General features: G+C 38.4%; 2 protein-coding genes and 1 long non-coding RNA gene across 11 annotated transcripts in view; all 3 read left to right on the forward strand.

The window, feature by feature from the left end:
- Nucleotides 1-6,821: 6,821 nt before the first annotated feature.
- Nucleotides 6,822-8,342, forward strand: LOC136239964 (E3 ubiquitin-protein ligase TRIM71-like). The gene has a single exon (XM_066030709.1). It carries the CDS (start codon nt 6,822-6,824, stop codon nt 8,340-8,342), a length of 1,521 nt encoding a protein of 506 aa, XP_065886781.1.
- A 1,718-nt stretch (nt 8,343-10,060) lies between these two features.
- On the forward strand, nt 10,061-10,335 carry LOC136240059 (uncharacterized). The gene is made up of 2 exons (XR_010693641.1): nt 10,061-10,131; nt 10,257-10,335. It is a non-coding gene; the product is annotated as an uncharacterized lncRNA (long non-coding RNA).
- Nucleotides 10,336-11,789: 1,454 nt separating this feature from the next.
- LOC136240080 (uncharacterized) overlaps nt 11,790-13,476 on the forward strand; it is a 28,339-nt gene continuing 26,652 nt past the window's right edge. For 2 of the 9 annotated variants that reach the window (XR_010693645.1, XR_010693647.1), the window contains exons 1-2: nt 11,813-11,969; nt 12,025-12,227. Coding sequence is in view for 2 of the 9 variants with exons in the window: in XM_066030923.1 (XP_065886995.1) it covers nt 12,213-12,227 (15 nt within the window). In the remaining 7 variants the exon portion in view is untranslated. Of the gene's footprint in view, nt 11,975-12,024; nt 12,228-12,270; nt 12,740-13,476 lie in introns of those variants that run through there. The other 7 variants (XM_066030923.1, XR_010693649.1, XM_066030922.1 and 4 more) reach the window with 7 other exon arrangements.

Genomic DNA, 13,476 nt, shown 5'->3' on the forward strand with positions numbered 1-13,476 from the left:
AAGGTGTGTCCTATACTGTGATGGCCGAGGTGATGGCATTATAAGGAGAGTCTCATACTGCTGGGCTAATCGAGATGCTGAACTCACTGCATACAAACTTACTGTCACTTGATTTCAAGCGATTTTAAGGTCATTGGAATAGGATGTGGTTGTATTTTCCACGATTTGAATTTTGATAATGTGAGTGCCTATTTCATGCATTGGCAGATTGCTCTATGCGTTTATTGGGTAAGATAGTCATATTGTTAGGTGTTTATAAGCTTCGTATCCTTGCTGTTGGAGACTGTTCCACTGATTTATCAAGTATTTGTTTGCAAAAATTGCATCATTTTGGCTGAATTTCAGCATATAGATGGCTCAGCTGGATGGCTAACAAGCTTCAATTATAACCATACTTCGCATGCAGGTACTTTACCTCGTACTGGTCATCGTTGACCCACGGTGTAATTGCTGCTCTGCTTGTCCTGTGCTCCAGAGGAAGAAACATTTTGTTTGTCACCAAAAAGCTGCACAGATTATGCTGCCACCAGAAACTGACCAATAAAATTAAACCACCAATACTTTGAATTAATGATAGACTAATTCAACAATGTTGAGAGTGAATATCATGGTATATGAAGAACCCTACAAACCGCTGCAATGAAAAATCACATGATTTTAAGACATCTGTATCATTTTCCACCAGAAGAAAGTGACAAATTAAACTTGACTGCCACGCTGGTGTTATTCAAGTTACACTTAGCCTAACATATAACAATAGTTTGGTAGTTGATTGGAGGATATCGATTTTTCGCATTGCGGACCCTAGCTAACGCCCAGTACCACACAACATTTTAATTTCAGATTGCTCAAAGCAGGCCGGAGAAGATTAGCAAACAGCTGCAAGTGATTGCAGGAGAGTCAGAGGCTACTTTACATGTAAACAACAAGATTAAAAGTATGTTTTAATGTTTCTAAGCTGTTTTCAGGTGGTAAAGTGAGTTCCAAGTTGCCATGCCCAGACATGCCAACTCTCATGCAATAGTTGTGAGTCTCTGGATGGTAATCTCACGCTCACACTCCTAACCCTCTGTTTCTCACTCTTTCAGTTTAGTTCTCATGCCTGATCTACTTCATAATTTGCCCTGTGCTTAAAATTGGATATCCCTGTGTTTCTTTATGTACTTTGAGCATGCAGTGACCTTTTTTTGGGTCTTCACTACCAAAGTCCTGGAGCTACTAGTCCCATTGCTGGTGTGTTTGAGGTTTTACTCCTAAAATTGTTGAGAGGTTGGCATCTCTGCATGCCAGGTGCCAGTGGACACGCTCCAAATGATGAAAAAAGAGTATGTTTTCGTGCATGTTAACATGATTGTTTGTTTGTTGTGTATTTGTTTGTATTATTTTGTATACTTCTGTTCATCCTTTACCTGGTTTGCTAGCTGAATTATTTTCATCTCCAGTGTTCAATACCCAGCAATAATATATTGTTACAGGGGCATAGGGAGGGGGGGATTCCAAGGGGTTCAGGAACCCCCCTTCCCCTCCCCCCTGTAAAATTTATAGACTTCTGCAAGCAGCTAGGACCCTAACACACCATTTAGTGTGGTAGGACAAAACGAGTAAGTAATATAGTGTAATGGCACAGCACAACAATTGACAAAGCTTGCATTCATCTCTCAGGAAAGGATTTACTGAGGTAATGTGAGCCCTCTTCAAAACTAGTTTAAAAATCTATATACTCTAATAGAGCAGTCAGGTATATACTCTAATAGAGCAGTCAGATATACTCTAATAAAACATGCATGTAAATATCCATATGTTAAGGAACTTCATTATAGTGAAGTTTTTCAGTCATTCTAACGTTAATGTAAAACTGAGCATGACCTTATACTGCTGTAGCTTTGGTGTGCAGTGTTTTATCACCTGTGTTATGCAAAATGAATTCATGCTATGCATATTTGCGGGCATATTTGTGTAGTTGTAATTGTAAGTCATGATAGCTATTTGTATCAGTAGATTTATGGTTCCTATCACAGTGAGATAACTATCACTTACAGATTACTATATGTGTCTCTATGTGTTATGCTGTCTGTTTCCACTAGGTAGCTTTATCTAGTACTAGCTTCATTCCAGGGACACTATAGCAATTTGCTATGCATGTGCACATCCTACACAGTGCACACCCAAACCTCCAGAAGCCATGCAAAACACATGGTAGTCATTATTGACTGGTCCCATCCATCCTTTGACCTCTTTGCTGCTTAATGAAACCCACTGGATAACTTTAACTGTGTGTCATACATCAGCATTGAAACCGGGTCACTACTGCTGAGTTTTGATTCATTAAAATATTGAAAGTCTCTCAGCAGCTGGCGGCTGCACCCCCAGACCCCTGATTCTGGTAACTCAATACTACTGCTATTGGAACCTTCAAAAAATCCTGGCTACGCCTCTGTTGTTGCATACAGTTCCTCACGATCCTAATTGTATATATCACTTATGTTTATTGTATGTGCTACTGTGTATGTGCATCTTTCCCACCAACACACACTGTACTGGCCGTGCTCTGTTTGTACATGCCCCATATGTAGATTGTCCTGTTAGTGGTTGTATGTGCCCCGAGCCTAGTAATAATAATAATAATATAGACCCTAAGGCATGACACTTTATTTCATCGATTGTCACCTGAGTAGTTACATCACTACTACCACTAAGAGATACTGTATACATGTATGTTATGTGTACATGCACACTATACAATTACTATACACACTGCACATTTGGACATGAACAAATGTCAAACATTCATTAACCTTAACATCTGAATGTAAATTTCAACATTCAAATGTTCATTATCCTGCATGTGCTCTATTTTAAAAGTATGTTTTCACTTTTAAACTAGTTGTTTTTAACATTTTACTTTAAATTGGTTGATATTCTTGCAATTGAAGGTAAAAGTTTCACAAAAGTGTGCAGATCTACCTTTTGTGCAGCTTATAGTACATGTTCATAATCATTATTGTCATTGATTAGATTAATCGAGTGGGTGTAACAACATTCAATATTTGTTATGAAAATTTAAAAAGTCCAAATGTTAAAATTTGACACTCATTCATGCCCTACCACACGTGCCTATGAGTAACTGTTCATATCTAAAATCACAATGTAACCCCCTTTGAAATTATTTCACATTTAACACATGCTTTTAGAAGCTTCTGGCATTGGCTAACTGCAATAGCTGGTGATTCCCCTTGGACTTGTTAAGTACAGTTTCACCATACAAGGCAGTGGATCTTGCTACAAGGGTTTGCAAAGTTCTTGCAAGCAAATCCCGTAATTCAAATTTTTGCACATGTGCAATGGTGTTCTACATTCATCTCAACCGTAAACACAAAATTAATGTTGTCTACTAGAACTACATACTCTTATTTACTGATAGGTATTCAGTTATGTTACAGTACATGTTGACACTGCCATATTTGTTTCTGTGCCTATAGGTATGCATTGTATGTACATGTGCGAAAGTTTGGTGGAAATACTGAACTTGATAAGAACTTTGCAAACCACTGTACAAGCACTTACTTATGACATTTTGGATACTTTCATTCCCATGTGTGGGCTTGTATGTATGGTAGTGTTGAAGGCCAACCAGGGAAACCGGATCAGACTTTGTCCAGGTCACCTCCACTTTATAGATTATATGGGTCTGGATTGCGTGTGAAATGAATTAATTAGTTCAACATCATGGTCTTGCAGCCTAGCTTCTTTCATGAGCCATACGTATGCATGTCCACTTATCGGGATTACTGTACATAGAGCCATACTTATTTATCAGTATATGTGTATTGCAATATGTAGCTGTATGTGCGAGTACTTTCTGCAGACTTACAAAAAGCCATGCCCACAAATTGATTGTTATTGTACAAATCATGGTCTATGCCAGCTTCTTTTGTGAGCCTCACCCACTATAATATCAAAATGGATAATACTGCGTATAGACATACGTGAGCCACACTAATTTATCAGAAAGATATTGCAACAGCAAAACTAGTTTCCGTGAGGCTTCATGTGTACCTGCAAACTTCCAACAGCACATACATTTAGTTATTATATAGCTGCTTGTTTACTCAAATGAATATGCTAATCAAGCACCCAAAACATAATTCTTGGCATATGCCTTGGATTTGGATCTGACGCAAATTGTTATTCAGGTCAGTGTGTCATCCAGGTCAGCAGTAGTGACCCGGTTTCAATGCTGATGTATGACACACAGTTAAAGTTATCCAATGGGTTTCATCAAGCAGCAAAGAGGTCAAACGATGGATGGGACCAGTCAGTAATGACTACCATGTGTTTTGCATGGCTTCTGGAGGCTTTGTGTGTGCACTGTGTAGGATGTGCACATGCATAATACATCTGTGCTAATATAACGTACAGTGAAACACCTGCACAATCAGGTATATTAGTTCATAATCTGGCCTGAAACACTTTTGGTGGTTGTCCACATTATGTATACACTGTATAGCTATAACTCTTAAGTACTAACCAACCATGATTGAGGCATTTTACAGTTTAGTTTCAGATGAATCCAGGGTAACTTGTATAGGAATGGAGCAGTGTCGGGAGGTAGAACACCAGGCTGATGCTATAGCCACTTGGCTATACTGCCTCAGCACATGCACACTCAGTAACACATACGTATATAGACAGATACATACACACACTACTACGCTTTATACACCCATGGTATTAAGATTTTTCCTTCCATGTATAGGAGGGGCTGATTTGTTTGACAATACTATAACCTATTATTGCAAGTATATACCTGATAATGGTAAGGCTACTTAGACTGGACCAGAAGCTACTACAAGTAATCCACAAGTATCTCCAATGGACTTGCTACAAAGTCTAGTAAAGAAGTGTTTAAATATACTTTTGAGAAATCAAATAACTTAACAAGGATATGATGTATGTATAATCATTTGACAAAAATGAAAGTTCATAAGCCCATAAAAATGTAATAAACTCTCGGTAAAAAATATCTTCAAAAGTTCTGACCATAATATTGTGGGAGAATACTAAAATGGGAATTTGGAATTACGCTATGTATTTGTAATTAATCTGTAGGTTTTTCAAGACAGATCAACTATCCAGTAGTCACCCTTCTTGTGTTCCAAAAGGGAAGCCTCACAAGAAACAAGGAAACTTGACATGCTGAAAGCTTACAAGATGACAGCAGCATCATATGTTTTGAACAATCACCAATGAAGTGAAGCTAGCAGTGTTGTATTTAACTGCTTCTCAACCCAAGTGTCCTTATGAGTTGATTTCCCATACTTGAACATACCACAGGGTTAGAAATTTCAGTAATTCATCACTAAGAATAATCTATATCAATGATCTGTGCACAAAATAGTAAATTTTATTATTACACATAGAAACTATACCAGAAACGTTTGTGATACCATCACCAAGGATGGGAACAACATTCGATGTCTCACTCTGGTATTTTTAGGATGTAACAGTTTCCACTTGTGCACAGCAATTCTGTCCAGTCGTACCTTTTTGTTGCTACTTTTCAACCAGTAATTGGTTCAGGCCAATGATCATTGCTAGAGTCTTGTTGCACTATACTCCACTTGAGTTCTATCATTTGGTTCATAAAGAGGCTGTTGATACATTGTCTGTTACTGATGCTGTGCCAGTCCAGTGAGACTATCCATACTTGAGCTGTATGTACAGTGTACAGTTGATGTAGCTATCACTGGCTGTTATCTCAGAGTGTTGTGTACTCTTTTCCAGCACAGTTGAACAGTTATTGCTCAGACTGCTCTTGATACACTGCACACTGTGACTGATAGGTCCACTGAATAGTCACCATGTTATACTACAATAGTTAGGCATTTGAATTGACCCTATAGCTCTCTCACTGTTACTACTTTTAATTGTCTGGATCTCCATACACACTGGAGACAACACAAATATTCACTTTATGCCAAACTGAATGAAAAATAACTTCATTATAAACCGTTCAATTCTGCCGGATACCTTGAGACCATGCATGATGAAGAACAAATTTCTATAATGATCTAGGGTAGTGTGTGTGTACATGTGTTTGTGCATACGTATGTGCATGTAAATAGCATACAGTGGAATTTAGAATACCTGATCCAGATACTTTGTTAAGGTATCAACCTGACACTTTTGGTAGCTGGTTCCAAGGTGTTACACGGTATATTAATTACACTCACCAACCATGAGGTATTTACAGTTTAGTTTGCTTTTTCCTAAGCAGGAGAAGGAGTTGTATAAGAATGGAGTAAAGTCAGTAGGTGGTAGTCAAACTAAGATCAGTCCCTTCTTTCTGATACCATCTTTTGACTCCTTTGCTGTATGGTAGCATGATAATTTGCATGCAACTTTGTGAGCTGTGAGTAATACCTATTGTCATACAGGAAACCCATACACTTCACTTTGGAGAGTTGACAAATTGTGTGCATCATACAGAGGTACAACTGAATTGCAGGCAAACTAATACATTGAAACAATCTGCTTACTGGTGTGGAAATAGTATAGCTACTCAGTCAACACTAGTCTCTGAATACCATACACACGAGTTGGTGCGCATAGACGACTAATGTATTATCCAGTGGTTATCACAACTTTGGATTAGTCACAAATCCCCAAAGTTCCGTGCACCAGTAAAACCTGGTACGCGGAGAAACACGATTGATCATACACGCGGGAATTGACGTCTTAACTCACGTGATGGGGCGTGCGCCATGTTAAAGTCTGCACATAACGAGATTCAAAAACTGAGTAAACCGAATCGACTGAAAATGACCGACAAAGAAGAAATGATCCAAAATGTAACTGAAGAACTGAAATGTGTTGATACGGGGGAGGAAAACATAAAAAACGAATTAGAGAAAATTGACAATCATTACAGTGACGAAGAACGGAGGCTAGCGGAGCACTTGGCGGAGCAGAGAGATGCAATCAAGCAACAATATTGTGATGCAGCCAAGCAAGAGCAACTCACTGTACGGCGCGATGAACTGAAATCAGTTCTCGAGACAATAAAAAGTACTAGTACTGCCGACCAGATGGAACAAGTCACTAAGCAGTATAATAAAGCGATCAAAAGGCCTATTGAAGCAGATTCAGTCGAGTTTGTTCCCATCAAAAAAAAGTCGCTGCCATGGCTCGGTAAAGTGCTTTCAAATGCACCACCAAGCCCTACCGAATCGAAGATAGATTGCAATCCTTTGACTCATTTTTCTTTAGGCAAAACAAATGAAGTCACCATTTTCGTTAAAGATAGTGCTGGATATCCCTGCAAAGGTGGAAACCATATCTCTGCCAAGTTGATGTCATGTACAAATGAGGATACAAGGGTAGAGATAAGTGATAACAATGATGGTATTTGTATAGCTTCATTTGCAGCAACACAAGCAGGAATGGCAAAACTTTTAGTGTTTATAGATGGTCAAGAAATTAAAGGAAGCCCTTGTAGCATTATTGTGAGCTCAAAGGATTACCAAAAATTTAGCCACACGGAAAAGAATGTCCAGCTGGAAAGAAATGGATATGGAAGACTCTCAGGTGTTGCATTTTCATCTAGGGATAAGAGGTGGGCAGTAGCTGATGAAGCTAATAATTGTGTTTACGTGTATTTTGGTTCAGATCATTTTCAGACATTAAAATGTGAGAAAGTTATGCCGAAAAGTATTGCATTTGATGATAACAATGACCTGTATGTTGTTGGATCACTGCAGGATGGTCACTACATACACAAGTTTAATACCACCACTGGTGAACACTTGGGTAGCTTTGGAAAGTATGGTAACGGTGACTCCCAGCTACAATATCCACACGGTGTTGCAGTACATAATGGTAAAGTGTATGTTGCTGACTGTGGAAACAAGCGTATAGTAGTGTTTACGTGTGACGGTTTGTACTACAATTGCATTGGAGGACAATATACCGGGATATTTTATAGCCCCTCTGATGTAGCAGTTAACTCTGAAGAGAATGTGTTGCTTGTTACTGATACAAAAAAATCTTGCATAGTCGCCTTTACTCTTGAAGGTCTATATAAGGATCATCGTATAGACAAAAAGAGCTTTGATACAAAAAAACGTCCCCCTAATGCAGGCAAAATCAGTCCACAAAATATTGCAATTGATGCAGATGGTTTAATCTTGGTAACTGGTGTTGGTGGTAGCGTGCATGTCTTTGACTGCATTGGTAACTACATTTCTTGCTTTGATTGTTCGACTTATAGTGATGGTATAGCTGTCAGTCGAAATGGTAGCATCTATGTTAGTAGTAGAAAGAGTATCCAAGTCTGGAGCTAGCTATATGACAAGTACTGGAGTAATGATAAAATGTTATATTACTAATATACTTAATGATATACTCATTTTGCTATGTGTAATATTAGCTGTTGTATTTTCACCATACCTGTCATTGTGACATTGCATAATAGTATACTGTAACAACACTTCATACTGTAACAACACTTCATACTGTAACAACACTTCATACTGTAACAACACTTCATACTGTAACAACACTTCATACTGTATCCAGGAGCACATAAGTGGCAATGATGAAAATCAGAGTTGTAACTGATCAAGTGGCCTGCATGGTTTGTGTGTGTGTATTCATAAATGAAGAGCTGTTAAATTTGCCAGGAATTCAAGTTATGCTTTTCAAAATGTTGACATTATTACCTGTAATCAGAAATTTTAATTTGATACAACATTGTTGTACCAAAAGTTTTGAATAATAAGACATGAGAGAAGGAGGGGATAAAGGAGACTCCCGAGGGGAAAGGCCCAGAAGAACCCAGAGATGGGGCCACTGAGAAAAACAAGTACAGCAAGAGATTCTCCATTTCTTAATGAAGGATTTACCCAACTCAATCACCTGATAATATCATGCAACACACTGTGTGATTGTAACATCCTGTTTACCCCATATATGGTTAGATTATTTTTTATGTATGTGGTTTGTATAAACTTACTAATCAAGTGTGTTCTGACATAACTTGATAAGTACTCACTGTAACTTCCCTCCGGTAACATTAGGTAGCTCGGGAGGCTCTGCATGAGGTTCTAAAACAGCCAAACATACTATACATACATACATACAGCACAACAATCCTGTCGGCCATCTTGTCATAACAGACATAGAGTAAGTAAACATTAACTTAGCAATTACCCTAGAAGTTATGCATATAGTAATGGTTATGGTTTCAATCAACATTTTATTATAGGAAGACAGTGAAACTCTTAACACAGTAGTAAAACTCAAATGACACTCTGGCTTCTATAGCAATCAACCCCCCCCTCGACTATTGTACATAGCTACATACACATGAACACAACAATGAAATAATACTTATAAAATGTTTTTTCAATGTATTTCCCTAAAGGTCAACAACAACCTATGGCATCATAATGTTAATGTTTACAGTTTTGACCAGGAGAATAGCATAAATTTCCTCTCTTCACCATTGGCTGATGTGATATCTTCTCAAGGATCGTAGTATCATGTGGCAGCTGTACTGGTATAAGCAATGCCAGTATTAATGGTAAAGAAGCCTATGTCATGTCATACCATGGAGCTTTATGTTACGACATGTCGACTATTGTGGCATCCCTAGCACATGCATATCTCAGTGGTTGCTGGGAAGATTCAACTCAAATATAGAATAGAAGGTGCTCCACCCTGAGGAAAATTCCACAACAAAATAGGATCATGCTTGTACCCGTATTTAATAATGCTAATAAGTTTGAGTTACACGAGTAGGTTCATGTAGTTTTCTCATAATGAATTAGTTATTGAAAAGAACAATATACACTCTGGAAGCCACATCATAGACTAATTATGTCATCACAGTCTAGCCACAAGGTCCGTGTATTGTCCCACCATCAATAACTAAACTGCAAAAATAATAGGAGCTTTGTGTACAAAGCACCTAGCTATTACTTTTCAGTTTGGGCCAGATTATTGATGGTGTCGTGACATAAATATCTCCTAATAATGCACACCTTTTCCCATTCATTTACTCTAACTCACCACGAGAGATTTGTCACCAATCAACTACATGTGTCAATAGAGCTTGTATATGAAGCTAAAGTGATCACTAACACATAATATATCTGTATAGCTAATTATGATATTAATGTTTTTGATACTGATTATATGCTCCAAAATTCAACTCTGTAAATTTCCCACATAACTCCAGACATTTCTTTTTGCAGCTGAACTCTCTACTGGGTTACATGTTGGTGTCTGAACTCTCTATACAATGTTATTTGTTTATCACAGCTGAAACAGCACCTCATATAAGTTGATTAAACTACTGCTAAGTTAAACTTGCATCTGGCTATTGGCATAATAGGCTATTGTCCACTTCATTCTCATTTTTCAGAATCATATAGCTAGTACTTTGCGTTGTCAAGTTTTAGGTATTTCTAATCAAGGTGTATTTCTGCAAATATTCATACAGCTTCTTCATTACTAATGTGATGATAGTCAACAGTTTATAATTTTTGTACTGTTGCCTGAAAGGCTTTTAGCTAGCTATGTGTTGTAAACACTCTGTTCTTATCAAGAGATGCACAAACCCTGCAGGGGCGGATCCAGAGTTTGGAAAGAGGGGGGGGGCACCTTTCTGAAAAACAGTTGAAGACCAAAAAAACTTGCTGAAAACCAGTTGAAGACCAAAAAAAAAAAAAAAAGGCCACAACAATAATAGCTAGTTATCCTTACCAACTATATCACATCTGTTATGTAAAATAAAATCCTATTTATAGCTTCATAGGTAAGCTACACTGCCTCATGAACATTGTGACTGCTTTATTAGAGTAATTGACTGCTCTATTAGAGTATCTCGATCTTGTATGCAATTTCTTGAAGGGGGGGGGGGGGGGGGGGATTTGCCCCAAATGCCCCATCCTGGATCCGCCATTGACCCTATACCTGAACTAAAGGAGAGAAAACCATCAAGATCATGCAGTATGTGAATCCTCGGACAAACATGCGACCACCACATTAAAAGTTTTCCAAGCGAGAAATAAACAAGCCTGGTCAGTGGTCACCTATAAATTTTGGTACAATGACCCAAAATTTTGGGTTGATCTACCTGCAATTTGTTGGTAGTAATGACCCAAGGATGTACTTGTCTACTCAGATGCCAGCCATGGTCTCTTCAACCAATAGCTAAGTGTTTGAAATAATCTTATCATCATGACATGGTCATTTTAATCATCTGTTGTAAAATTAACTTGCGTCACAAAATATTTGTTTGTTTACATTAATTAACGAGTCAGTAGTCATCACTAGTAATAACATACATTAATCTATCTGTGACACATATTCATGATAAGTGTTACATACTGCATCTTAATACTTTAAACATACCTAATCTCATAGAGTTTCAAATTGTATAACCTGCTATGTTCTCCATGTTCACTTGTGATTGTGGGATGTAACAATATATCAACCATTTCTGTAGTTTAAATTTACCCATGGAGCCGGTTGAATTGAATTTTCTAGCCCGGGAAAAAAATTGCTGTGTAGGACCAGAAACATGTAGAGCTAATTTAACTTAGCACAGCCAGTCCATAGTTGTCCCTCTACACTGTATTAAAATTGATCAGCCAGATAGTGATTTGAGTTTGGGAGTAGCTAAACTCAGTCGGGAATTTGAATTTTGTTGGTCACATGGCAATAGCTAAGTCACCTCGTTTGGAAAACCCAGCAGGACGTTAAGCTGATTTCACAGCATTAATCACGTAGTCAGTTTTGGAGATGATACAAATATTTGAAGTGTCCACTTACCTGGCAGCGCCCGCCCCTTCGCAAAATGTAAGGGCGGGAGGCGCCAGACATGGTTCGAGCATAGAAGAATGACTGCTCTGCTCCTGCACCTCTCTTCACCACTCCTTCACCGTGCTGGATCCCTTCCCCAGGCAAGGCAGGTTCTTTTCTCGTGTGTGTGTGTTAGCTGATTCTTTCGTCGCTTAGTGATCGTTATTTGGAGTATTCAACGTTTGTCACCCGAACCCGAACCCTCACCATGCCTCGACATCGAAGTACTCGTCGCCCTTGACCACCAGACCGGACGGAAATACCTACAGTTCTATTGTGGCCGTGCCGCAGACCGGACAGCTACCAGTCCTTGATTGGCCTGTGACTGTTGGTGCATAGATCCTATGACGTTCCTCCTGGTGAGTGGATGTGTTTCCATTAAGGTGACCTATTAAGTGTGTGTTCTTCAGCATATTCCAAAGGGGTCCTGTATGCAGTCTTACACCATCAGTAGGCCATCATTATTACATTGCTTGTTTCCTGTCACCTAGTGCAATAGAAACTGATGTGGGTGGGAGGTAATTATTGATCATTAGTTATACACTCATTTGAGTATATGACTGCTCTATTAGAGTATCTCGATCTTGAAAACTGTCCACCCATACCTTGCTGAACAACAGTGGAGAGACTCCAACCCCTTTAATTATCCTTGTAGTATGTTTACACACATCTAATACATATACCTTACCACTTGGTCACTCTGTGCTTCCCTCCATCATGAAATAGTGCATTCATGTGATCTATAATCAATCAATTAAACTTTGGTGTGGCTACCTAAAAATTGATGTGGGTGGTGATGGGAAACAAGGAATAAAGTAATGATGGCCTTGATGACTGTATTTCTGTGGGTTCAGTCACAATCTCTTGACAGGTACAGATCCTTGGTGTCAACTAGTCACTTTCACCAAGAGTTCATGATATATATACTAAGGAGAGTATCCTACTCTTATTATTATTATTATTGTTTACTGTGCAAAACCTCTTACAAAGAGTACATACAAGCACAGATAATAAATCAGCAAAATTAATTATGTGGTTAATTGATGTTCAGCTAGCCTTGCTTTAAATTGGTCTAAACTTGAACAGGTGATGAGGTCGTTGGGTAAGTTATTCCAAATCTTTATACTTGAAGGGAAGAATGAGTTAAGGTATGATTGTGTTTGGCTGTAACAGCCTCATTGAATGACCCCATAGAGAGTAGTTAGATGGAGCTGGTATGAGTATGGTATCAGCCGGTATATCTATTAATTGGTGCATGATCTTAAACATTGTGATCGCTTTCAGCTGGTTTCTGCAGTGAGCCAGAGGTGGCCAATTCAAATTTTGCAACATGTTTGTGACACTTGCATATGAAGAATAATTATTATACACAAACCTCGCACATCGTCTTTGAACTGATTCAATAGCTAAGATATCCTTTTGTGTATAAGGGTCCTAGACCACACAGGCATACTCTAGGATTGGTTTAATAAGTGACTTGTAACAACTCACTTTGACCGAGATTGGGCAGCTATGAAGGTTACGTTGTAAAAATCCTTTGATACTGTTAGCTTTGTTAGTTATCTGTCTAATGTGTTCAGACCAGGATAGCTTCGAGTCAATAGTAAG

The sequence above is a fragment of the Dysidea avara genome, chromosome 12 (genome assembly GCF_963678975.1).
Source record: "Dysidea avara chromosome 12, odDysAvar1.4, whole genome shotgun sequence".
Classification (NCBI taxonomy): domain Eukaryota; kingdom Metazoa; phylum Porifera; class Demospongiae; order Dictyoceratida; family Dysideidae; genus Dysidea; species Dysidea avara.

Bases quoted from the DNA above. Each gene is read 5' to 3' on its own strand.
- LOC136239964 (XM_066030709.1), top strand. From the start codon at position 6,822: ATGACCGACAAAGAAGAAATGATCCAAAATGTAACTGAAGAACTGAAA.